The following is a 24,714-nucleotide window of genomic DNA, read 5'->3' on the forward strand; positions in this document are numbered from 1 at the left end:
ACCTAATCTTCTTTGCTTGAACGTATGCAAGAGTTCATGTAAAACTAAACTTCGATAATGGAAATATAGAATGATCGCAAAATAATAAGAAAGATAAATAAAACACACAGATTTTACTTGGAAACCCTTTCGGGAAAAAACCACGGGAAGAGGAGAAGAAAATTCACTAATGTTGAAAATTGAATGATACAAGAGGAGTTTCTACTACATCTATTTAAAGGTTGAAAAACATTATTCTAATCAAAGTCAAATAGAGGAAGTATAGTTCTATACAGATTCTACTTGTGCTGCATGGTTTCTTTAATAGTAAATTGGGTCACACAACTCTAACAGTTCATAAGCAAGAAGAATATTATTAGTGATCAGTCTTCCTAGGACAAAGGCACTTTGAGATTCATCAGTACAATTCTCTAATACTTTTTGAAATTGATTTGCCACTATCTTCTAAATTATTTTATAGAAAATCGTGCATAAACTGATCGATCGAAAATTTTTAAGGTTTATTGGATGAGCCACTTTAGGTATAAGAACAATATTCGTCATATTTAAACCATCTAGTGAACACCCTCTATTCAAAATATCCAAACAGAACGTACCTACCTCCTGCCCCAGAATGTGCTAATACTTTTGGAAGAACATAGGAAGCCGTCATCCCTTGAAGCTTTTATTGGCACCATCTTTTTTAAAAGTCGTAACTATCTCCTCTCTAGTGTAATAGACAATCAAAGCTTGATTCATATGTCAGAAATACCCTTTCAACCCCCGAAAGAATATGATCGAGATTACCAACTCCCTTATATGAAAAAATATCTCCAAAATACTTTTTGGTAATCTCAATCATTACACTTGTGGTACTTATAAATTAATGATTAATGATGAAATTTGTTTGTAATCAATCGTGGTTGCTTTAGCAACGAATGTGACATCCTAAAGCTCGAACCCGAAGATCGAGTCGGGTATAGGGTGTTACAAGTGGTGTGATATGTGTTTGGATCTAAACGCAACTATAACGATGAGGTGAGAATGAAAAATGATTATTAAAGACATTAAGTTAATATATATAATAAATGCTTAAAATATATATTTTAAAAATAAAATATGTTAAATAATTAAAATTATTAAAAATAATTAATTTTATATTTTATATTAAATTATAAAATACATTTTAAAATTGTATTTATTTCAAATAATAATTTTATTAATAATTAATTAAAATTTTATAAAAAATCATAAATTATATTTGTATTTAATTTTAATTATATTAAATTTTTGTAAAAAGATATTATTCATATTTGTATTATTCATATAAAATTATTTAATTATAAAAAATATTTTTATCAATTTTATAATAATAAATTTTATATATTTATTAAACTAGTATGTATTAGAGGTGCTCATGGGCCAGGCAGCCCGGCCCGGCCCGACGGCCCGCCCGAAATATGGGAGGGTTTGGGTAAAAATATAGGCCCGAAATATGGGCTTGGGCAAAAAAATGATGCCCGTTTAGAAAACGGGCCGAGCATCGGGCACCACTTTTTTGGCCCGAGCCCGGCCCGATATAATAAATATATTTATTTTTTAAAATTTTTTAATTTTAAAATAATTTTAAAATACTTTTTTTATTATTTTTTAATTTTAAAATATTTTTAAAATACTTTTTTTAATTTTTAAAATAAATTTTTGGTATTTATTAAAAAAATGGGCCAGGCCGGGCCAGGCCCGGGCTTATGATTTTTTTCCCAGGTTGGGCTTAGGCAAAATTTCAGGCCCATATTTCAGGCTGGGTCGGAATTTTTTTATGGGCCCAGCCCGTACCCGGCCCGGCCCGGCCCATGAGCACCTCTAGTATGTATACAACTATATATAAAAGGAAGGCCTTTAACACTTGTCCATTTTTTTCGTTTCTCTTTTTCTTACATGAGAACAATATGGGTAAATTTCAATTCCAATTTTTCTACTTTTTAGATTATAAGAATGATTAAATTTTAATTTGATCCTTATATTTTGCTTAAATTTGAGATTTAATCTATATGCTTTAATTTTGACATAATTTGATGTCTTAACTTTTATAATGCCATTAATTAATCTAAATGATTTATTCTAATTAAAATGATGTAAATTTTAAGAACATTACCCTTTCGTTAAAATTCTTTATTAAATTGATTCGTTACAATATTATTTTTTGTTACGTGGATATCAAGTTTATTTTACTTTTTATTTTCAAAATACCACACCAACATAAAATAATTCTAAAAAGTGTCAATAAATAGACCTAAATTTTAAATTTGAAAAGTGGAGAGATTAAATTTCAAATATATGAAGAGTACAAAAACTTTGAGCAAATTATAACCTTTAAATTTTTACACTATATTTTAGTCAATAAATAATTAAGCCAACAGAGTGGAAATTTAATACAAATAAAAAATATATATTTTATATAATGAAAATAAAATGAAAAGGAAAAAGTTCTAGCAAATATTATATAGAAGCAGAATAGGAGTCAAAAGTAAAAAGAAAACCTCGGCGGCATTGCTGTTACCAACCGAAAGGGCCCGTTCTTTTCCCCGTTTCAGAATCACTTTTTCACCCAAACGGCCGTTTCTCTTAAAAGGAGCAAAGAACAGCCTCCTTTTCTCTTCAAATTTTTCCATCAGAAAAGTGCTTCTCTTTAGATGGAGAAGCTAAAAAAATCTCCTTTTCCTTCTGCTGAACTGCTTTTTGATGAAAATTGACCAAATTAACCTATATTCTCCCCCAAACGTTTTTCCCCTCTGCTGGTTCTCTTTCCCCTCTGCTGGTGAGCCGGAGCTTTATACCCAATTTCTTTTCCTCATTTTCGGCTTTCAAAGCTCTATTTTCTGTTATTTGTTCCTCTTCCACTGCAGGTTAGAGTTTCTTTTATACTTCTTCTTCTGTTTAATTAGTTCCTCTTCTGTTTAATATTTTCTTTTTCCTCTGCCGGTTCTTTGTTCCTCTCCTCCACTGAAGAAGTCTCTGGTTCTTTGTTGAATGAATGAAGGTTGAAGAATCAGTGAAGCTGTTGAATATGATGGGAGAAAGAATCTTACCAGGGAGTTATTTTCAATACCCTCCACCTGGTTTTCCTTCTGTTTCTCCTCATAGACCTTCATCTATTCCTACAGATCTTGAAAGGTCAAATTTTTATCACTTTAATCAATCCAATACCATGTTTTTATTGATGGGTTTTTTGTTTTCTTTGTAGGTTTTGCTGGTTTCATATATTATATATGTTTAATGATTGTTTTAAAATCAAGTAAACAATAGCAGATACTTAGCTGAATTATTAACAGAGAAAGAGAAGCTGGGACCTTTCACACAAGTTCTTCCTCAGTGCACCGGGCTTTTTAATCAAGGTTATTGAATCTTCTGTTTTCCTTTTCTTTATCCTGCAATATAAAGATTCAATCACATGTATACAAGTATGAAACACTAATGATTTAAACTAGTAAGGGTTCAATTGATTATCGAGTAATTCTTGACTGAGTGTAGGGTGTACATAAGAGGCAAAGGTTCTGTCAAGGATTCTGTTAAGGTAAAGTCAACTGTAAATTCTTTTATGATATTCATTTTTTCATCTCTCCTCCCAATACAAGGCCATATTGGACTGCAGGTGATGTGAAAATTGCTCGGCTAATCTTATATATACTCTGATCATATGCATCTCCATTTGCATTTCACATGTTTTATGAAGAACTTTCAGTATTATGATCAATGAAATCATCACTTTTACTAAGAAAAGTACCTTGTGAAAAAACAGTTATGCAAAATCAAGGTCTGACCTAATTAAAGACGAGAGTTGGCTTTTTTGTGCGTTTTCTTCTTGAATATAAGAAGACTGAGTTCTCCTTTGATGTTGCTTCACTTGTTATTCATTGACTGCTTACCCATTTTTAACATGTAGGAAGAGAAACTAAAAGATAAACCTGGATTCGAACACCTTAATGAGCCATTGCATGTGTTGGTGGAGGCTGAACTTCCCAAAGATGTGATAAATTCTCGTTTGGACTACGTTGTTGCCATACTAGAAAATCTTCTGAAACCTGTGGTATGAACAAAAGCAAAATTTTATTGTTGTTTTTAAAGTTAGTCTTTCCTTTTTTTTTGTATATGTTTCATATATTATATATGTTTAATGATTGTTTTAAAATCAAGTAAACAATAGCAGATACTTAGCTGAATTATTAACAGAGAAAGAGAAGCTGGGACCTTTCACACAAGTTCTTCCTCAGTGCACCGGGCTTTTTAATCAAGGTTATTGAATCTTCTGTTTTCCTTTTCTTTATCCTGCAATATAAAGATTCAATCACATGTATACAAGTATGAAACACTAATGATTTAAACTAGTAAGGGTTCAATTGATTATCGAGTAATTCTTGACTGAGTGTAGGGTGTACATAAGAGGCAAAGGTTCTGTCAAGGATTCTGTTAAGGTAAAGTCAACTGTAAATTCTTTTATGATATTCATTTTTTCATCTCTCCTCCCAATACAAGGCCATATTGGACTGCAGGTGATGTGAAAATTGCTCGGCTAATCTTATATATACTCTGATCATATGCATCTCCATTTGCATTTCACATGCTTTATGAAGAACTTTCAGTATTATGATCAATGAAATGATCACTTTTACTAAGAAAAGTACCTTGTGAAAAAAACAGTTATGCAAAATCAAGGTCTGACCTAATTAAAGACGAGAGTTGGCTTCTTTTTGTGCGTTTTCTTCTTGAATATAAGAAGACTGAGTTCTCCTTTGATGTTGCTTCACTTGTTATTCATTGACTGCTTACCCATTTTTAACATGTGGGAAGAGAAACTAAAAGATAAACCTGGATTCGAACACCTTAATGAGCCATTGCATGTGTTGGTGGAGGCTGAACTTCCCAAAGATGTGATAAATTCTCGTTTGGACTACGTTGTTGCCATACTAGAAAATCTTCTGAAACCTGTGGTATGAACAAAAGCAAAATTTTATTGTTGTTTTTAAAGTTAGTCTTTCCTTTTTTTGTATATGTTTCAGCTCCTCGATCTCTACCATTCTTCAGGATGAATCTTTGGATAACTATAAGAAACAACAGTTTAGGGAGTTGGCTTTACTAAATGGTACATTAAGGGAAGAGAGTCCGAGAATGAGCCCGACTATGAGCCCTAGTATGTCACCCTTTAACGGTACTGGAATGAAACGAGCCAATTATTTTAGCCAAAAACCTCTAATATAGTTGGAAGATTCTTCTTACTTACAAACATACATATGCAGCATTCTCTCTTGGTGATAATTACTATTATTATTTATTATAAGATAAATTCATTGTATTGTATTTTGACTTAATAATAAGTATTTTTTTTTTCGAAGTCTCATCGTGTCGTTGAGATAGTTTAGATGGATGAACTTTTTTATACTTCTATTCATGAAAATGAAATGGCTATGACAGATGCTTGAAAGAATTTGGTTTTGTGGTGTGGGGGTTGAAGGGCTTGAGTAGTAGAAGAGTCAAACCAAAAGTTACTTTCAAGTCGAGATGGTATATCAGCACATTTTTTTCTTTCCCGAAAGACATGCTTATGCATACTTTATTTTCTTCCCAAAAGACATGCTTAAGTGATGAAAGTCATACAGTGGAGAAGAAGCTACCTTTTGGTTCAAATAACACTCCAATTTCACTTTCTTTTTGTTGATATTCCAAGGTTTTAATGAAGAAGAAATTTATTTCAACGTTTAATTACAAATATACAAACCTAAGGTTGAGAAGTTATTGCCATTTTAGCCTTAATCCTTAAATTTGGTAATTTTTTTAATTTAGCTTCAAAAAAAATTGATCCTTTTAAAACTTTAATCTAAATATATGTAATATTTTAATTTGTTAGGTTTATATTTTCTATGTTATGTTAATATATAATATGAATTATATATTCAAATACATTTTAAAATAAAATAATACAAATGTGTTAAAAGCATTAATTAAAAATAAAAATAATTTTTATAATAATATAATTGTGTCAATATCTAATTACAAATATTTAATTTTTATATTTAAATATAATTTGTATATTCTAATTAAATTTAATAAATAATTAATATTAATTACTTAGAAATATTTAAAATTAATATTATATATTAAAATGTTAACAATAAGTTATAATAAATTATTTTTTTATATTTTTATTAAAATATCATAATATTAACTAATTTGAATATTATTTAAATACATATTTGTTACTTTATTATACCATATCTAAAATGGACATTTTATTTTTTAAAAGCACTTTTTCACAGCAATGCCAAACACTCAAAATTTTCAAAAGTACTTCTCAAAAGTAATGAAGAACTGGCTGTGTTCTTCTGCGCGTTTAAGAAGGACTTTTTCAATAAAAAGTCCTTTTCTTTTAAAAGGAATGAAGAACGGGTTCCTTTTACTTAAACATTTCACCAGCAGAGAAGGGCTTTTCTCAAGATGGAGAAGCTAATTTTTTCTCCTTTTTTTCAGCCTCAAGTGCTTTTGGAGGATAATTGACCAAATTATCCTGTCTTCTCCCCCAAATGTTCTTTCCCCTCTGCCGGTTCCCCAAACGTTCTTTTCCCTCTGCTGGTTTTTTGGAGTTGTATACCCAATTTTTTTCCCCATTTTCGGCTTTCAAAGCTCTTTCCTAATCTTTGTTCCTCTTCCGCAGGTGAGAGTTTCTTTTCTTCTTCTTCTGTTTAATCTAATCATCCTGCAATAAATGTTAGGTTCTATTTTTATCAGTCCAGTTTCTATTTTTCTTAATTTAGTTTGTGTAAATTTTGCAGTCACAGTCTGTTGATGTATTCCCAAAGAAGGCTTTGGAAAGTTTGAGGGATATCAAGTAACTCCTTGTTTCTTTGAACATTGTTTAGAAATTTAATGCAGTACTGCAAGTCTTTTGTCACCAGGTTCAATTGTAATTTACTAGGTTTTTTGCATGCTTTGAAAGGGATATTGGTGCTGTTCTTCTGGAACTATCCAAGGAATTTAACATCGATAGATTCCTTGCCATACAGTTGGAAGCTCTGGTTGATCAAAGGTGTGAAGCTGATTAGTTTTTGCTACTTGTCCTACTTTTTTGCATACTTGCCGCTTCTAAACTGATTTTTGTTTATTGCAGTTCTTATGATGACTCATATCATCTTGCTTTAATATCAGTAATAGATTCAGTTCCTCTGAGGAATTTAGTGGATCCTATTGTCTCGAAGATTCTACTAACCTGCATGAAATTATCTGAGAGGGATGGAAAATTGGTATCTTCTGAATCAAGTATGTCTTATACTTTATCAACATTTTTCTTTCACTTTAAATTTTGTTTCACAGGTGCTCAGGGTGCTATTTATTTACTTTGATATCTTTATTTTTATTACTTTTGGTCTTCATTGGCTAACTGTCTATTGTAGGCATACTTTCTTTTTCCACTGATGCTAATGATGTCATATTTCTTGATCATCTGTGAAATATTTTTCAGTAACCTGGGCCAAGAATGTTTTAGCTACTATTAATAAGAATTATCCATCGCAATTTCATGGAGCTGCTCACGAGTTCCTAGAGGTTAGTTTGACTATCACTCCATATCTTTGCTTGTTTTTATCTTTTTCATGCTTTTGGTCTTATGTTTTTTTTTTGGTCTTTACTTATTCTAATAGGATGCCAAAGTACAATCCAAGAAAGAAGACACTGTGTGTGAGTTCTTGAGTAAAATATTGGACGGGAATTTAAATTTATCAATAGCCTTCTCAGAGTCCAAAATCTGGTTTGCATCACACCATCCTAAGGTATTATTTAGCATCACATTATTAGGACTTTTTGAATTAGTGGAGTTAAGAAATATATATATCACTGAAATATGCAAAAGATATTCATCTGAAATCTTATAGTTCTGTTTACACTATAGTGCATCCAAGCAGACACTCTATGTATGATCTTATTAAGAGTTTGAAGCTGTTGATTTAAGCTAGTAATTCTTGAGACAAATGATTTCAACTATGGCTTCTTTTCTTGTTTCAATCTTCCTTTTTCTCCTTGTCTTATTTTGCTCCCCTTCTGTTTGTTGAACTTTCCCAATCAATTCCATTTCTTGCTTCTTCTTTTTTCTTAAGATGCCCCCCGTCCTTGCTTTCTTCCCATTTTTGAATTTTAAATATGCCATTTTTCTTAACAGTTCCATATTTACAAGTTTGTAAATATGAAACATCCAGCCTGCATTATCCTTCCATTTTTAAAGCAAAGATATTCAAGGTTAATTTAACTGTTCCATTTGGTGATCTAGAGCAGGATATAAGTTAGAAGCTACTATAGAACAGCTCGGTGTTGATGTTGTTGTTCCATTTTTAAATATGCTATATGATTTATTTGCTCTATTGTTCATCTGAATTATAAAACTGCTTGGTAACTGTTAATAAAATTGCCATGTTAAATATGCCGTTTGTTATTATTGCCCCATGCTCCAGCCTTAATGTGGCATGCTGTTTTAAGTAATCAATAGATGGAAATGGTTGTAATAATCCTGGATAGCACCAGATTTATATATTGATTATCAAAAAATTATTCTATGAGCCCAGAGTCATAAGTAATGCAAATGTTCAAGCAAGCAAAATAATCATGTTGCTTACCTCAAGATCTCTTTGTTTCATATTTCATTTGTGGTGCTTTCCACCACCATATAGTTGCTAAGAAGTAGGCTCTGATTATTTTTTGAATTTGTTTAAATGTAGCGTTACATTTCAGCATGAAAAAGAGTCAAACATAGAGCAGGTGGAGCAAATGCAAGCTATGGAGAAGAATCTAATCCGGATGGCAAAAAAGTTGAAAAGCTACGCGCTGAAGTCTTGAGTGCTGAGAAGAAAATGCATGGTAACTTTCTTTTCCTATATAAATGGTACTTGGGACATAATCTGGTTGCTTCTTTTCTTTTTCTGCCACCTTTTCCCTCTGCTAACACTTGCACTGATGTTGTGTTCTTTAACAAAAATAGGAACGGTACCATATGCTAGTGGCTACATGAATCCTGATCCTTCATATGCACCACCTTTTCAAGGTGGCACCACCTATTCTGATGGCTACAGTCGGCCTATAATGCAGACGGATCTTGGGCCAGTAGAGGGCTTAATCCCTTTTGGTAATAGTACCAATGTTCCAGCTGCTATTGCTACAACCGGTAGTAAAACTGTCCCTAGCTTAGTTTGGGGAGCACCCTACGATCCATCATTTGCTCAGAGGTAAACTAGGGGAAGCTGCCTTGAAAGCCTCGCCTTGACCCTGGATTGTTAGCTTTATGCTATTAAAGATATCAGCAGTTAATAAAGCACCACAGATTACAATATGGGCATTCCATATTTTACCCTCAAATTAGCATCTTAGTATCCATTGCACACTAAACTGTTCAATTGAAAACTATGTTTGCTTTTAGAATAGGAGAAAGGTGAAAGAATTAGATCTTCCTTGCATTTGAAGCAATTACAAGATGAATGGCATAGTAGTCTCCAACTTTTGCGCCTGTATATATGATTTCTGGATATAATATTTAATAATTCTAAGTATTTTATTTTATATTCTCAAACATTTAATCTAAGGGGTGATGAAATAGTCAGTTCGATCCATTGTTAATTGAACTATAATTAACTAAACCGTTAGTTAAATTGAGCTTTTTTCTGTTAAAATAATTAATCGAATCGAACTAACTTCAATTAATTTTGTCGGCTTTCTATTTAATTGTTGTTTATATAACTTTTTTTTTCTTTTGGTCCAAAGTTCATACCATTTTGAAACAATTATTGGCAAACATTACACTAAAATGGTAGTGTGCATTAAATCGGAACAAAAATATGACAAACAATGTGCATTGTCATATATTAGAACAAAAACATTATAACATTACATTACAATGACAGTTGGAACGAAATTGATAGGTGTTTAATTAATATATGTTTTAGAGTTAAATTCACACTTAGTTTTAAGCTCTTTTTAAGTGAATTACTAAGTTTAATATTGGGTTTTAGTAATTAGGTTTTAGATTTTAGTTAGATAGTATTATGTTTGTTTAATTTTAGTGTTACATCAAATATTCAAAACTTGGTTTTTCTTCTTTGGTCATTGCTTGGATCAGTCCTGGCACATGCGGTAACCTATATTATTGATTCAGAAAATGTGCATGGTCGAGAAAGTGATGATGACGACGACGACGATGGTGATGATGACGGTGAATCAAACAATTCAAGTGGTTTTGAAATGGAATTAACAAGAGATGCTATAGTTTCTAGTTTAATGAATTCACTTTAAATTGTAAATACTATTGTAAAATTTTTAGTATTTATATTTGGTATATAAATATTATCCCTTTTTAAAACTTTAATCCAAACATATGTAATATTTTAATTTGTTAGGTTTATGTTTTCTATGTTAGGTTTATATATAATATGAGTTATATATTCAAATACATTTTAAAATAAAATAATACAAATGTGTTAAAAGTATTAATTAAAAATAAAAATAATTTTATAATAATATAATTGTGTCAATATCTAATTACAAATATTTAATTTTTATATTTAAATATTTAAATATAGTTTATATATTCTAATTAAATTTTATAAATAATTAATATTAATTACTTAAAATATTTAAAATTAATATTATATATTAAAATATTAACAATAAGTTATAATAAATTATTTTTATATTTTGCTAAAATATCATAAATATTAACTAATTTGAACATTATTTAAATACATATTTGCTACTTTATAATATCATGTCTAAAATGGACATTTTATTCTTCAAAAGCACTTTTTGACAACAGTACAAAACACTCAAATTTTTCAAAAGCACTTTTCAAAAGCACTCTTAAAAGCACTTCTTAAAAGCACTTCTCAAAAGCAATGAAGAACTGGCCCTAAGAGTTGTGGCGAGTTTGGTTCATCTCACCACTAGTTATCCAAAGGGTGTTTTTGTTTAAAAATAATTCCATCTCCCCATTGTTTAAAAAATAATCTATTATATTCCATTATGTTTTATTTTTGGTTTATAAGGTAAACAGTCACAATTATGAAAATTAAAATTAAAATTATTTTATTTTAATTTAATATTTTATAATAAATAGATACTATTATATTTCTAAACTGATGAAAATAATTATTCATTTATAAAAAGATAATAATCGAAAAGTTATTCTTCAAAAATCTTGAAATATAAAAAAATTAAAAAAAAAACCAAATTTATCCTTGATTGGATTTTTTTTATCATTCACAAATTGAGGAAGAGAATGAGTTACCTAACTTTGCATAATAAAGGAAAAAATGATAGAAAAATAAAGTAAAAAAATTAAGATTAAGGGAAATAAATCACATATATATAATACAAAAGAAGGTAAGGGAGCATATGGAAATATTGAGTTCTGGGTTAGTTTTTTGAGTTTCAAAACATTGACTACCGGGTTGTTACAATTGATTTCTCGTTAAAGGCGATAGTTATTCTCGATTTTTTATGCAAAGTTATTATGTATGCTATTACGGGTTCATTTATGCAGGTTTTGTGGAATGGGATCCCATCATAGAAATTCAAGTCAGTTCGAGGTATCCGCTAAGGGTGTCCCTTGTCACCTTACTTGTTTGTTCTCAGTATGAAATGGCTTGGCTACAGTATTCAGTCAGCTGTCAATTCTGGGATTTGGTGACCCATCAAATTAACCAGGTCAGGTCCAAACTAATCTCATTTATTTTTTGCTGATGATTTGGTTATTGCCGAACATGCGGAAATTGAATAGGCTAGAAGAATTAAAAGTATCTTGGAGTAGTTTTGTATCTCATCTGGACATAAAATTAATGTGAGGAAGACAAATGGTTTCTTTTCGAGTGGGGTAGAGGACGAACTAAATGATTCTATCAGTAATGCTCTTGGTTTTCAAAGAGTAGAAAATCTTAGAACTTACTCGGGGTGCATCTTTTTCACAAGAGAGTAACAAACAGTTCTTTGAGGTTTGTGGTTGAGAATGTCAGAGCTAAGCTGTAATGTTGGGACGTTAAACAATTATCGATGGCCAGAAGAGTTACTCTTGCTCAGTCGATTTTGCTCTCAATCCCTAGCTATTTTATGTAATCTATGATGATTCTGCAAGGCATTTGTGATGAAATTGAAGGTATGGTGAGGAAGTTTATTTAAGGAAGTTCGAGTGAGGGAAAGAAGATGACTTTGGTTAGTTGGAAGTCAGTTTGTCAACTTAGGTCTTGTAAGGGCCTTGGGTTAAGGCAAATGAGGGCTCATAATACCTCTTTCTTACTTAAATTGGCGTTTTATTTGGCATCTAATTCTTCTACTCTGTGGGTCCAAGTTCTAAGGTTTAAATATGGGATGAAGGAGAATGTACCAGAGTCTATTGATAGGGGTAGATGCTTCTTTTTTTGGAGGGTTCTATCTAAAATCTGGCTTCTACTGCGTGAGAACATCTTCTGGTTTGTGGGGGACAACAATATGATTAAATGTTGGAAAGATAATTGAATCCGAAGAGTTGGACCTTTGGTTAATCACATTCCTTCACATGGTAACCTTGATCTAGTGTCACGGGGCTAGACCTTTCATCTCGCAAACTGTGCGGCCTTAGGCGATCCGTTTGCTCCAAACTCGCCTAAGTCAGCCTTTACGCCCAAAAGTGAGGATTCCTTAGAATTCCTCCAAGGCACCAACTTGTATAGCGGAAGCGATTGTGCCAAAAGAAGCTAAGCCAAAGAACAATGAAAGAGCGCATAAAGTGTTTGAGTAAATGCTCTCAATTCTTATTCACAAAGAATAATGAAACAATTCAGAGTGAGTACAAATGAGGGGAGGCTCTCTATTTATAGTTGAGCTCCCCAAAACCGACAGTCAAGATACAATTACATCGACGGATGAGATTTAACCATATCCCTTAATTTTAGAGATTTACAAGATAAGCCTTATCAAATCTAATCTAATCTTTACAAGATATGATTCCCTCTATCTTCTAAGATTAGTTACCATATTAGCCTAAGTTGCCATCTCTTCGCTATCGGGCCAACCAGCTTTAATCGACAGAGCTTCTCAATATCTCTTTGAATCGGGCGTTCTTGTGGGCCAAATGATCCCCATCCGAGCAAGACCTCCATTGGATGCATTTGGTGCTCTGGTCACGGGCTTTGAACTGCGGCCCGTGACATTCTCCCCCACCCATTCTCGCAACGTCCTCGTTGCGACTTCCGAATGGCACTAACTTGATTCGCCTCGGTCTCGTCTCGGCGCCTTAGCCTTTCCTTTCCTTTGGGACTTTTGCCTCGACTTACGTCGCTTCTTAACTCGAGCTGTCCTACTCCCTGCATTTACTCTGGTCAACTGTCCCACATGCATCGCTTCCTTTTTCTTGAAGTCTGATGCACCACCCACCTCTCCCATAGGTGGAAGCCTTGTCGATGACTCGGCCAACTCTGACGCTTCACTCAACTTGAGCCTCATTGGTCCCAACTTCACTGTTTTCATCGTAACTCTTTCCTCTAAGTCCGATGACAAACTCACCTCTTCATTGGGTGGAAGCCCCTCCGATGACTCACCAAGCTCAGACGTTGCCTTTCTTTTAACTCCGGCTTGCTTTGGACAGTTCCGCAACTCATGCGGACCACGGCACAAGAAGCACTTAACTCGCTTTTTTTGGCTCCTCTTTGCCCTCTTGGCTTCGGCTTTTCCCTTGCTCGAACCAAGCTTCTTGGGCTCCTTATCTGCTCCATCGTTCCCCTCGATGACAGACTTCCTCGGACACTTCCGTAACCTATGCGGACCATGACACAAAAAGCACTCCACTGGCTTCTTCTCGCTTTTGGCCTCCTTGGCTTCGACACCCTTTGCGCTCGAACCAAGTACCAAGGCCTTACCCACCGGCTTCTCCTTAAGCGCGGATTTCCTCGGACATTTCTTTAACATGTGTGGACCGTCGCAGAGAAAGCATTTCAGCTTGTCCCTTTTCCTCTTGGGTTTCTTCTTCCCAACTCGTGGTTTCCAATTACCACCATTGTCGTCGTTGCCATTGCCATTAACTCTATCTTCCTTGTGATCTATTTCACCTACGCCCCTTTTCTCGGACTTGGAAGATCTAAGCTTATCTTTCCCTAGACCAAGCTTGACCACGGCCTCAACTACCGTCATGGCTTCCGACAGCTTTTGGACACCTCTTTGTTCCACCTCCTGTCTGACCCACGGCTTCAATCCCTTTTGAAAAGCAAGCAATGCTTCTTCATCGGTCACATCTAAAATTTGGAGCATGAGTTCCTTGAACTCTCGAACATACTCCCCCACTGTGCCCTATTGCGTTATTCCTTGCAACTTTGCCCGAGCTTCTTCCTCGGCAAACTCTGTGTAAAACTGTCTCTTCAACTCGCATTGGAACTCTTGCCACGTCCCAATCTCACATTGCCTTTTATCTGTGGTCCTACCTCGCCACCATAAAAGCGCAATGTCAGTAAGAAACATTGAAGCAGTGTTTACCTTAACCGCATCCTCCATGATGCCTTTGGCACGGAAGTAGTTTTCCATCCTCCACAAGAAATTATCCACATCACATGCAGACCTTGTCCCCACAAACTCTTTCGGCTTTGGGACATCCTCGTTATTGAGTGTTGCATTTGCCACTCCTTTTCCCACGGCTGCTCGACACAAGGCCAGCTCTCCCTCGAGCTCCTCTATTCTTGTGCTCAAAGCCCTCGTCGTGGCCATTGTTTCCTCCTTCAAAGCCATCATCATGGCCTCGAGAGCATCGTTCCTATCCGATAGCTTATCCCTGTGTGAATTAAACAACTCGTTTACCTTATCCATGGTGGAACCAAGAGACATCTTTACATAGTCTCTAGACTGCTCCTTCCAGTTTGCTATGCGATCCTCGACCCCATCGAGTGCCTCCTTTACTCTTCCATGGATCCCTCGAGTTTTCCCATATGTTCCTCTACTGCCGATAATGTCTCTCTCAAAGACTTCCTCGCCCACCTTTGTTCGAACTCTTCTTTTGACATCCCAACGGTGCCTTTGAACCAACAACTCGAATATTACTTGGTTCAAACCTTGGCTCTGATACCTCTTGTCACGGGGCTAGACCTTTCGTCTCGCAAACCGTGTGGCCTTAGGCGATCCGTTTGCTCCAAACTCGCCTAAGTCAGCCTTTACGCCCAAAAGTGATGATTCCTTAGAATTCCTCTAAGGCACCAACTTGTATAGCAGAAGCGATTGTGCCAAAAGAAGCTAAGCCAAATAACAACAGAAAGAGGGCTCGCAAAGTGTTTGAGTAAATGCTCTCAATTCTTATTCACAAAGAATAATGAAACAATTCAGGAGTGAGTACAAATGAGGGGGAGGCTCTCTATTTATAGTTGAGCTCCCCCAAAACCGACGGTCAAGATACAATTACATCGACGGATGAGATTTAACCATATCCCTTAATTTTAGGGATTTACAAGATAAGCCTTATCAAATCTAATCTAATCTTTACAAGATATGATTCCCTCTATCTTCTAAGATTAGTTACCATATTAGCCTAAGTTGTCATCTCTTCGCTATCGAGCCAACCAGGCTTTAATCTGACAGGCTTCTCCAATATCTCTTTGAATCAGGCCAGTTTTTGTGGGCCAAATGATCCCCATCTGAGCAACAGACCTCCATTAGATGCATTTGGTGCGCTGGTCACGGGCTTTGAACTGCGGCCCGTGACACTAGAGTGTACTCTCAAGGATCTGGTGAGGGTAGATGGCTCTAGGAATTTGGACATATTCCGAATATGAATTCCAGAAGGCATTATTAATCATATTGTTAGTATACCCCTTCAGCTAGGGGTGAGCAAAACTCGATTCGACTCGAAAAAATCGAAAAAAATTTGAATTTCGAGTTAAACGAATTGATTTATTCGAGTTAATCGAGTTATTCGAATCAACTCAATTTTTTTTTCAACTTTTGAGTTCGAATCGAGTTGAATTTTCGAATTCGAATAACTCGAATAATTCGAATAGTTCGAATATCAAACTATAATATTTTACATTTTTACCCCAAACTCCCAAACCTTTTTACTTTTCCCTCAAAACTTTTACTCCTTTCCACTTTCCCCCCAAAACTTTTACTCTCTTCCCCTCCCAACCCCCCAATCTACCCAAACTCCATTTCCCACCAAAATTTTACTCTCCCATTTTCTTTTTCTCAAAATTTTACTCCAAAAACCCTCAAAACCTTTTATTTCCCCCCCAAATTTTTACTCCCTCCCACTTTTTCCCTAAAACTTTTATTCCCTTCCCATCCCACCTCTCATCTACCCCAAACCCTCCCCTCCAATTTTTTTAATATTTTCCTCCAAAATTTTACTCCCCTATTTACTTTCCTCAAACTTTTATTCCCTAAAACTTTTATTTTCCCCTAAACTTTACTTCTCACCTTTACTCTCAAATAAAAAATCAAAATTATCCAAAAATCACTAAACATAAATAGTAATAATTTTATTTATATCTACTATTTATATTATTAAATTAAATTTCACATTTTATATTATTTATATTATTGAATTGTTTGGTCATATTGAATATTTATATTAAAACTGAATTATTAATTATGTCATAAAATTTTCGTGTTAAAATTTTATATTGTTATCAATTTCACATTTTATTTTTAAAATAACTTTTATTAAAAATCATATTTTTACATTTAATATATGTTTTAATTCCAAAATACATAGTGACAAGAATCTGAAGATAATTGAAACAACTAAGCAAGCAAAGAAGCTAACCAGTATATAAAAAATTAATAAATAAATTACAAGGTGATGAAAGTTAATAAAAAAATTGATTAAGGTGGACAAATTTTATTACGATGGGTGACAGTGGTTACAAGGACCCAAAATTATTTTTTAAAATTTAACTCGAACAAATATATTCGATTCGATTCGAATTCCATCTCAATCGACTCGATTTGAGAAAACTTCAAATAAAGTTAGGATGATAAAATGAGATTCGAAAACTCGATTAACTCGAAAATTTTTTATTCAATTCGATCGAATGCTCACCCCTACCTTCAGCATCTTTTGGCAGGACCAAATAGAATTGGCTAGATGGGTACCTTAACAGGATCCTTTTCTATTAAAAATGCTTATCGGAATGTGTATGAACAGACATAGGACCCAAAGGTTATTTATTGGAATATCCCATAGAAGTACAAAGGGTTCCAAAGAGTTAGGTTCTTCATTTGTCTAGTCTTTAAACAAAGGCTTCTCACAAACATAGAACGAGTGAGACATGGGATCAGGATAGATAGTTCGTGAGCAATATGTGAGCGTGGCTCAGAGGATATTCTTCAAGCCATCAGAGATTGTCCAAGGGTAAAAGATATTTGGAGCCAGATAATTTCGACAAATAGGAGGAGCATTTTTTTTATGGTAGCCTGAAGGAATGACTCATAGATAATTTTCTGAATCATCGTTGTATGGTCATAAGGGATGTGGAGTGGTCTAGCCTTTTTGGATTGATTGCATGACGTATCTAGAAGAACATGAATCTCTTTATATTTTAGGGCATACAGTAGAATGCTAGTGATGTAACACCCCAAAATAAGGCCTAGGAGTTTTAAGGGTATTTTAGGAATTTTAGCCTTAAAGTGTTCAAAATTTTGTGACATGATTTATCAGTAATGTTTTTACTATGATTTTTAGAAAATTAAATCAATTTTTGAAAAACATTTTTAAATACCTTTAATTTTGAAAATAGGACTAATTTGTAAAAGAGTCAAAACTTAGAGTTTTTAAGTGGAAAATAAACCAAATTTCAAAAATCAACTTATGTTCCCTCCATCTTTATAAAACCCACAATAGTTCCTCTCACCCTTTATGCTTTGCCATCCTTTGCTCTTCCACACCCTAACCCCTCAATTTTGATTACTAAACTCTATTCTTTTGATTTCTATCATCGTCCTAGTCATAAACCTCCATAGAAGTTAAGAGAAACACCCAAAAACACCATAGTTTCCTCAATTGTCAAGCTTTCGAATTTTTCAGGTTTTGATCAAACACTCAGTTTTTCATCGTCTAAGGTAACGATTCAACTCCTAAATTGTTTTAAATGTTATTTAGTCTTTAAAACCAAGTTTTTAGCCATTAAATCGCATGTTTTGAATAAAGCCAAAAATTGAGTCATTAATGGTGAAATTCAGGATTTTGCATAAAAATGACGTTTTAAAGTGTTTTTCAATTAGTTTTAACATTAGAAGGTTTCTAAACTTACTTTGAAGTTTCATTAAAAATTTCTTGAGTTTCAATGAATTTTCGAAAAATAGTCATAAAACATGTCGAAAAAGTCGATACCATGAATTAAGTATTTTATTGTAGTTTAACGGTTGGGAATTAGTCGTAGGTGAATTATAAGATGAACAAAATTGATTTTATGTGAAAATATTGAGTATAGATCAAGATATTCGAATTTAAAGTTTGTTATGTTAAAGTTTTCGGTTACAATAGAACATAGCTTAGGCTTATGTTTTGATTGTTTGTGGTGAGTTCTTAGCTGATTTATGAATGTATTGTTGTGTGAATTTATTGTGTTGAAGTTTCAGATTTTATAGGACCTTCTACGAGTAGAGATAAAGGCAAGGAAAAGCTAGTTTGAGCTTTAGGCTTTTCGGCGAAAGCGTAATTGGTGAGTGTTTGGAATAATTGCTTGTGGGCATAATTCAATGTGTTATTTGCGAATTTAGTAGTAGCCTAAACCCCTACTGTAAATTCTGAGTGTAAGCTTTCTCATACCTATGTTTATCTTGTGAATTATATACTTGTGTGAATGTGAATATGTGAATTGGGACGAGATGTTATAACATGATATATGTGGTTATGATAACTGTTGCGAAAATGCAAATGTGTACATGTTATGTATATGTTAAATGTTAGTGGCAATGTTTTGCTAAAAATGCAAATATGTAGTGATAGTGCACGGATAATAGGTAAGTGATATGTGTTTATTTCAGATATTTTGGCCTTGTGATCTTGAAACCGTTAGATATAGTTGGCATGTCATAGGTTTGTTAGTACTCACCTATATGTACAATGATTTTGGGCGTTGAGGCCCTGGGACATGTTGGAGGGATAGGGGAATGTGAGTTAAGCTCCATTCAATGGGACATGTGAGGGGAAATGGGGAGAGTGTTAGCTTTATGCTTCACTTTTTGGATATGTTTGACTTTATGTGTCTATGTGGTGTGTTGGAGATCTGTGGATCCGATGAGTGATGGTAGAGCTCACTTTTATGTTTCATAGCTCAAGTGTCAAATTATCTTAAATTATGAATATATGTGTTTTGTGATAAGTGTTTAAATGACATGTGACCATTATGCAATTTGTCTATAAAGATGTTTTTGAGTATTGTGGTATGTGTTTAAAAGTGAATATGTTTACCATGTAAAAGAACTAGAAAATAATGCACGAGTAAGTATAATATGGCATTAGAGTTGGAACTGTTGAAGTTATGCTATATGGTTGTTTCGTTGATGCTTGATGAATTGTTTTCATGGTAGTTGTTCTAGGCATTCACTGAGGTTGTTAATCTCACCCATTCCCTCCTTAAACCATTGCAGAGTAGTAAAGTGCTGGTGTGAGCGGTGTGGCTTCCGAGAGGTGATCCAAGTAAGTCTATTTGTTATTTTGTATATGTTCTATATTTATTTACATTTTGGGGAATGGGGCAATGTGGTAGACTTGTTTATAGCCATGTTAACTTCTAGACATTTTTCTGGTTTTTGGTTTAGTTTATAAGGATTACATGTAATTGTTATGCTTTGGTTCATGAACATGAGGATGGATTGACGTTACTTTCTCGAACATGATTTTACGACATTGAACTGTTAAGTAGGTCGTTGAATGATTATTTTTCGAACTAATTGGTGTATGATGTTTAAGAACTAAGTTGGAATGGATTAATTACTTATGTGTGCTGCATTTTTTAGGTCTAGGGCAGAGGTATCGATAATCGGATTTTAAAATCTATACCTCTGTGATTTTGAAACGTGCAGGGAGTCAGAATAGAGATTTGGTATCGATACCTTTGCTTGAGTATCGATACTCAAGGTTAAAATATCAATATTTCATGGTAGGTACTGATAATTTTCGAGACTTTAGCTTTTAATTAAGAAACAAAATGCAATTTTGGAATCGTTTTTCCAGGTGGTATCGATACCACTTAAAGAAACTATTGATACCCTAGTGTTAGTATTGATACCTATGGACCTGGTTTGAGAATTTTGTTGAACAGACCTTATGCATGTTTTAATATGTTTATAAGACTAATCAATGTAAGTTTAGCACATGATAATGATAACTAACTAGTATGATTGACTTAAGACCTATGCGAATAATAAACTAATGGATGTTTTGTTAGAATGAGCTTTTACTTGTTGGTTATGACATGAAACAGTGATGTAGCGTCTTGAAATTCAGGCTTAGCGACTAGGCCGAGTATAGGGTGTTACAATTGAGGTCATCAAAATTTCGCAGAGTTTGACCAAATAGTATGTTTCTTATCATAAAGAAGGTTCGACTAAGTGGCAATAGGTTAGGAAGGTAATCCCTTGGACAAATGATTGAGTTTAGTTAAATTATGATGGTGCGGTTAGAATAGATTATGGTAAAGGTGCTTCAGGAGCTGTCTTGCGAGATCGGGAGGGTAACTGGATCTCTGGTTATAATAAATGTTTGGGTTAGTGCTCAGTTTTTTATGTTGAATTATGGGGGATTCTGGATGGTTTGAATATTATGAGGAGTAGGAACTTTGAGAATGTTTTGATTCAAACTAATAGTACAGAAGCACCAAAGGCTATTCATGATTGTTTCATGTCATCCTCGAATTCCTCATTGATTAGGCGAATACATCAATTGTTGAAGGAGGTTGGGAATTGGTTTTTACAATATATTCTTAAAGAGAATAATAAAGATGTTGATTGTATAGTTAAGATGGCCTTTGATAGAGGAAAAGACTTGGTAATTCTTGGGGAGCCACCTAGGGGGATTTCTAATGTCTCGATGTAATGTAAGCTCAGTTTTGTTTTTTCACCAAAAAAGTAAAAGTAAAACCTTGCTGGCATTGCTTTTATAGGTGAGAATTAAGGGTTGTGGTTCATCTCACCACTAGTTATCCAAAGGGTGTTTTTGTTTGAAAAATAATTCCATCTCCCTATTGTGGTGATGAGATTCAAAGGGAGCTTTTGTTTTAAAAATAATCTATTATACTCGATTATGTTTTATTTTTGGTTTATAAGGTAAAAAGTCACAATTATTAAAATTAAAATTAATTTAATATTTTATAATAAATAGATACTATTATATTTCTAAACCGATGAAAAATATACATTTATGAAAAAATAAATAATAAAAAAATTCATTTTTCAAAAATATTAAAATATAAAAGAAAATACCAAATCTATTTTTTATCATTTACAAATTTGGAATGAGTTACTTAAGTTTGCATAATAAAGGAAAAATGATAAAAATAAAGTAAATAAATAAAGAAATAAATAATATATATAATATAAAAGAAGGTATGAGAGCATATGAAAACATTAAGTTATGGGTTAGTTTTTGAACTTTAAAATATATTTTAGTTATATTTAAAGTAGGTCCTCTCTTTATAATTAAGTTTTAAATATGATTTTATTAATTTTAATTAAAATTTATTTTCAACTTTTAGTGATGTATGAGACATTTATACATATATATATATTAAACCTATAATTATATTTGCTCTATTAATGATGTATTAATGCATCAAACGACACATCAATCGATAATGATAATTGCATTTGCTTTATTGAAAATATAAGAAATCCTATATTAATATTATAATTACTTTTTAAAAATGTTCTCCAATATGATAATCGTGATGTATAAAGGGTTCAAAATTATAACTAATACAATATATCATTATTGATTAATTATTACCGATTTTATATTTCTTAAACTGCAATTATAATTACAAGATCTTTTCAAAAAATATAATCATATATATATATGATTACAAAAGAAGGTATAGAAGCAAAACGGAAAATTGAGTTTTAAATACTTTCTTTCTTCTTTTTAATTATATTTAAAATGAGCTTCATTTTTAAATTAAGTTTTAAATATGATCTTCTTGCCATTAACAATAATAATAAATTTTTCAATAATACACAACTTTATATGAGTAATTTTTATTTTTAATTTCTAATATCAAGCTTTTATGAAATTACATGATAGTTTTAAATTTTAAAAATAAAAATAAAAATTTTAAAATGATTTAAAAAGCATATTTTAATATAAAGTATTTAAGGTTTTAAATTTTATAAAAGTTTACATAAATATTAAAAAGAGAGTAAAATATGTTAAATTAATTAAACATATATACCAATAAATATATTTTATTGTACTTTAATTAAATAAAATTTTATTTAAAACTTAAAATTTGAAGTTTTCTAGAAATTTTATTCATATAAAAATTTCACCATTATTAAATATATTTTAATTTATAAACACAAAATCAATCCTTTCAAATAAAAGTAAACTGCTTTTAATAATATTTGTTTTAGTAGTTTTAATGTAGCAATGGTTTTTTGTTTACTTTCCTTTTCCTTCTCTAAACACGAAGCTAGTGTTGATAACAAATTTGCAACTCAAACTATAAGTATATGAGTGAATTGGGTAGGGTAGGGTTTTGTTCAGTTAAAGCTCAACTCATTCAAAAAGTAGCATTATGGGTATAAAAATACTAGAAGGTTGAAGCAAATATGGCACAATCCAGTTTCCATGAATAAAAGCAAAAGCTTTCACAAACTTTTTAAACTCAACAAATCTTCTTCAAACCCTACAATATGTAACCTTTTTTTCATTGTCTCACACTTTCAATTCCCGTCTCTCAGCAAAAAGTTTCCCTGTGACGGCCTCGTTGGGAAGCAAAGCAAGCCAGACGCCGGTATCCGCGGCATGCTCTGCCGAGACATTGCCGGACCAACTTGTCATAGCAGTTCTGACCCATCCCGGACAATAACAATTTATATATATCTTTTCACCTTCTGGTCGTTCAGAGAGTTGTTTAGCCATTAGCATACTGTAAAGATTAACAGCAAGCTTAGATACAGCGTAGTCGGTAAATTTCTGAGGCCATCCACCTGATTGCCATGTATCAGCTTCAACTTGTTGTAGAAATGTCGACACCATGTTGTCAATTAGATCCTCAGATAGAGTTTCTAAATTGCTTAGCTTTTCCCTCAAAGCTTCATCTTCAATCCTCTATCACACACACCAAAAATATGCGTATATATATAAATATTTAGTTTGCATGCCAAATAATGCTAATAGAAATGGACATGTACAAGTTGTGAGAACCTAACAGCTGATTTGCAATAGGTGATCTTCAGTCATGTATTGATAAAAGAATATGAACATTCATTTTCATATTTTACATTAAACACCTTTTAGGAGTCGAAACTTTATTGGTGTGACATTTTGTTAAATTCTAATCTAATCTGTTTTAAATATGAGTAAGATTTCAAGTTTGGATGAATAATCCGATCCTTAAATAATTCTATTTATAGATTTTAAAGACGTATTATCTTTTATATAAGAAAAATTGACAATGCACAAGAAATAAAACATCTTATTAACTGAAATATGTAATATATAATCAAATAATATTGATAATAATAAAACTATTTACTTAAAAAAAAACCAAAACAAAGAGAGATGATTTACTTACACTGCGGCGGCCGTTTAGTTTACCTAGGCGTGAGCTAACATTAACAATACGAGCCCCAGCAGCGGAAGGTCTCATCAATGGAATCATTGCTTTAATCATATTTTTGGTGCCAAAATAATTGGTCTCAATCATCTGCTTCGCGTACTCCATTGAATTTCCAGACACAAGATTGTAGTTAACACCTGCGTTATTTACCTGCCATAATACAAATACATACTTATAAACCAACATTAAAAGAAACCAATCCAAAGTTATATATGTATATACCAGAATATCAACGCCATCATATTTTTCTTTTATCCATTTAGTAAATTCAGAGATGGATTCCTCGTGCAAGATGTCGAGCTGATGGACATCCACATTGAAACCTCCTTCTTGTAACACCTTGGCTGCTTCAATGCCCACACTTGTGTCCCTTGATGTTAGTATTACAGTCAATCCATGCCCCGCTAGTTGTTTTGCAATCTCAAATCCAATCCCTCTATTTGCACCCGTTACTACAGCAATTGTTTCTTCTGACCACCACCTGTACATACATACATAAACTTACAAAGGAAACTAAATATGTTGCAAATAACCAAAGTACGTACGTACCTTTGATGATCAGAATAAGGAATGGTCCTAAGAAGGGAAATCTCTTGGAGTCTCTTTTCCCTTTTCTCACTGGCCTTTTCCTTTTTCCCTGTCATCTCCTTTGCCTCGTTGATTAACTTCAGGTATTATTCAGGAAGACATTAATTAAATAAAAGAAAAAGAAACAAGTAAATATCTATACCTATGTATGTAATAATAGATTAGAGGCACAACAACATGAAGGTTTTCCAACAGCAGATTTGAAATCCGGTATATCTCATCTTAACTTTGTTGGAGAAGTTTAAGGTCAATTCTTGGGAGCTGCTTATTTTTAGGTCCAATCTTCCATCTTTTATGCCTTTAGAAACGCAAGATGCCGTTGCTCATTACTTGA

General features: G+C 32.9%; 3 protein-coding genes across 3 annotated transcripts; 2 read left to right on the forward strand and 1 right to left on the reverse strand.

Annotated features, from left to right (window-relative positions):
* The first annotated feature begins 3,013 nt into the window (after nucleotides 1–3,013).
* On the forward strand, nucleotides 3,014–9,570 carry LOC105789666 (uncharacterized). The gene is made up of 13 exons (XM_052622964.1): nucleotides 3,014–3,153; nucleotides 3,511–3,553; nucleotides 3,923–4,019; nucleotides 4,421–4,451; nucleotides 5,449–5,538; nucleotides 6,502–6,685; nucleotides 6,804–6,859; nucleotides 6,968–7,057; nucleotides 7,139–7,287; nucleotides 7,490–7,572; nucleotides 7,668–7,796; nucleotides 8,736–8,874; nucleotides 8,996–9,570. Exons 1-12 carry the CDS (start codon nucleotides 3,014–3,016, stop codon nucleotides 8,751–8,753), a joined length of 1,110 nt encoding a protein of 369 aa, XP_052478924.1. The 3' UTR covers nucleotides 8,754–8,874; nucleotides 8,996–9,570.
* LOC105788647 (KH domain-containing protein At1g09660/At1g09670-like) lies at nucleotides 4,678–5,368 on the forward strand. The gene is made up of 2 exons (XM_052627469.1): nucleotides 4,678–4,967; nucleotides 5,062–5,368. Exons 1-2 carry the CDS (start codon nucleotides 4,773–4,775, stop codon nucleotides 5,233–5,235), a joined length of 369 nt encoding a protein of 122 aa, XP_052483429.1. The 5' UTR covers nucleotides 4,678–4,772; the 3' UTR covers nucleotides 5,236–5,368.
* Nucleotides 9,571–22,788: 13,218 nt separating the features above from the next.
* On the reverse strand, nucleotides 22,789–24,436 carry LOC105789862 (uncharacterized). The gene is made up of 4 exons (XM_012617183.2): nucleotides 24,342–24,436; nucleotides 24,015–24,273; nucleotides 23,748–23,942; nucleotides 22,789–23,281 (listed from the first exon to the last, which is right to left on the reverse strand). Exons 1-4 carry the CDS (start codon nucleotides 24,434–24,436, stop codon nucleotides 22,886–22,888), a joined length of 945 nt encoding a protein of 314 aa, XP_012472637.1. The 3' UTR covers nucleotides 22,789–22,885.
* Nucleotides 24,437–24,714: the final 278 nt, after the last annotated feature.

This window comes from Gossypium raimondii, chromosome 2 (genome assembly GCF_025698545.1).
Source record: "Gossypium raimondii isolate GPD5lz chromosome 2, ASM2569854v1, whole genome shotgun sequence".
Classification (NCBI taxonomy): domain Eukaryota; kingdom Viridiplantae; phylum Streptophyta; class Magnoliopsida; order Malvales; family Malvaceae; genus Gossypium; species Gossypium raimondii.

Bases quoted from the DNA above. Each gene is read 5' to 3' on its own strand.
- LOC105789666 (XM_052622964.1), top strand. From the start codon at position 3,014: ATGAAGGTTGAAGAATCAGTGAAGCTGTTGAATATGATGGGAGAAAGA. The intron at 3,154-3,510 runs GTCAAATTTTTA...GACTGAGTGTAG, and splicing joins ATTCCTACAGATCTTGAAAG to GGTGTACATAAGAGGCAAAG. The intron at 5,539-6,501 runs GTATATCAGCAC...CCTTTTTTTCAG, and splicing joins GTTACTTTCAAGTCGAGATG to CCTCAAGTGCTTTTGGAGGA.
- LOC105788647 (XM_052627469.1), top strand. From the start codon at position 4,773: ATGTTGCTTCACTTGTTATTCATTGACTGCTTACCCATTTTTAACATG. The intron at 4,968-5,061 runs GTATGAACAAAA...ACCATTCTTCAG, and splicing joins AAAATCTTCTGAAACCTGTG to GATGAATCTTTGGATAACTA.
- LOC105789862 (XM_012617183.2), bottom strand. From the start codon at position 24,436: ATGACAGGGAAAAAGGAAAAGGCCAGTGAGAAAAGGGAAAAGAGACTC. The intron at 24,274-24,341 runs GTACGTACGTAC...ATGTATGTACAG, and splicing joins CCTTATTCTGATCATCAAAG to GTGGTGGTCAGAAGAAACAA. The intron at 23,282-23,747 runs GTAAGTAAATCA...TGTGTGTGATAG, and splicing joins AACTAAACGGCCGCCGCAGT to AGGATTGAAGATGAAGCTTT.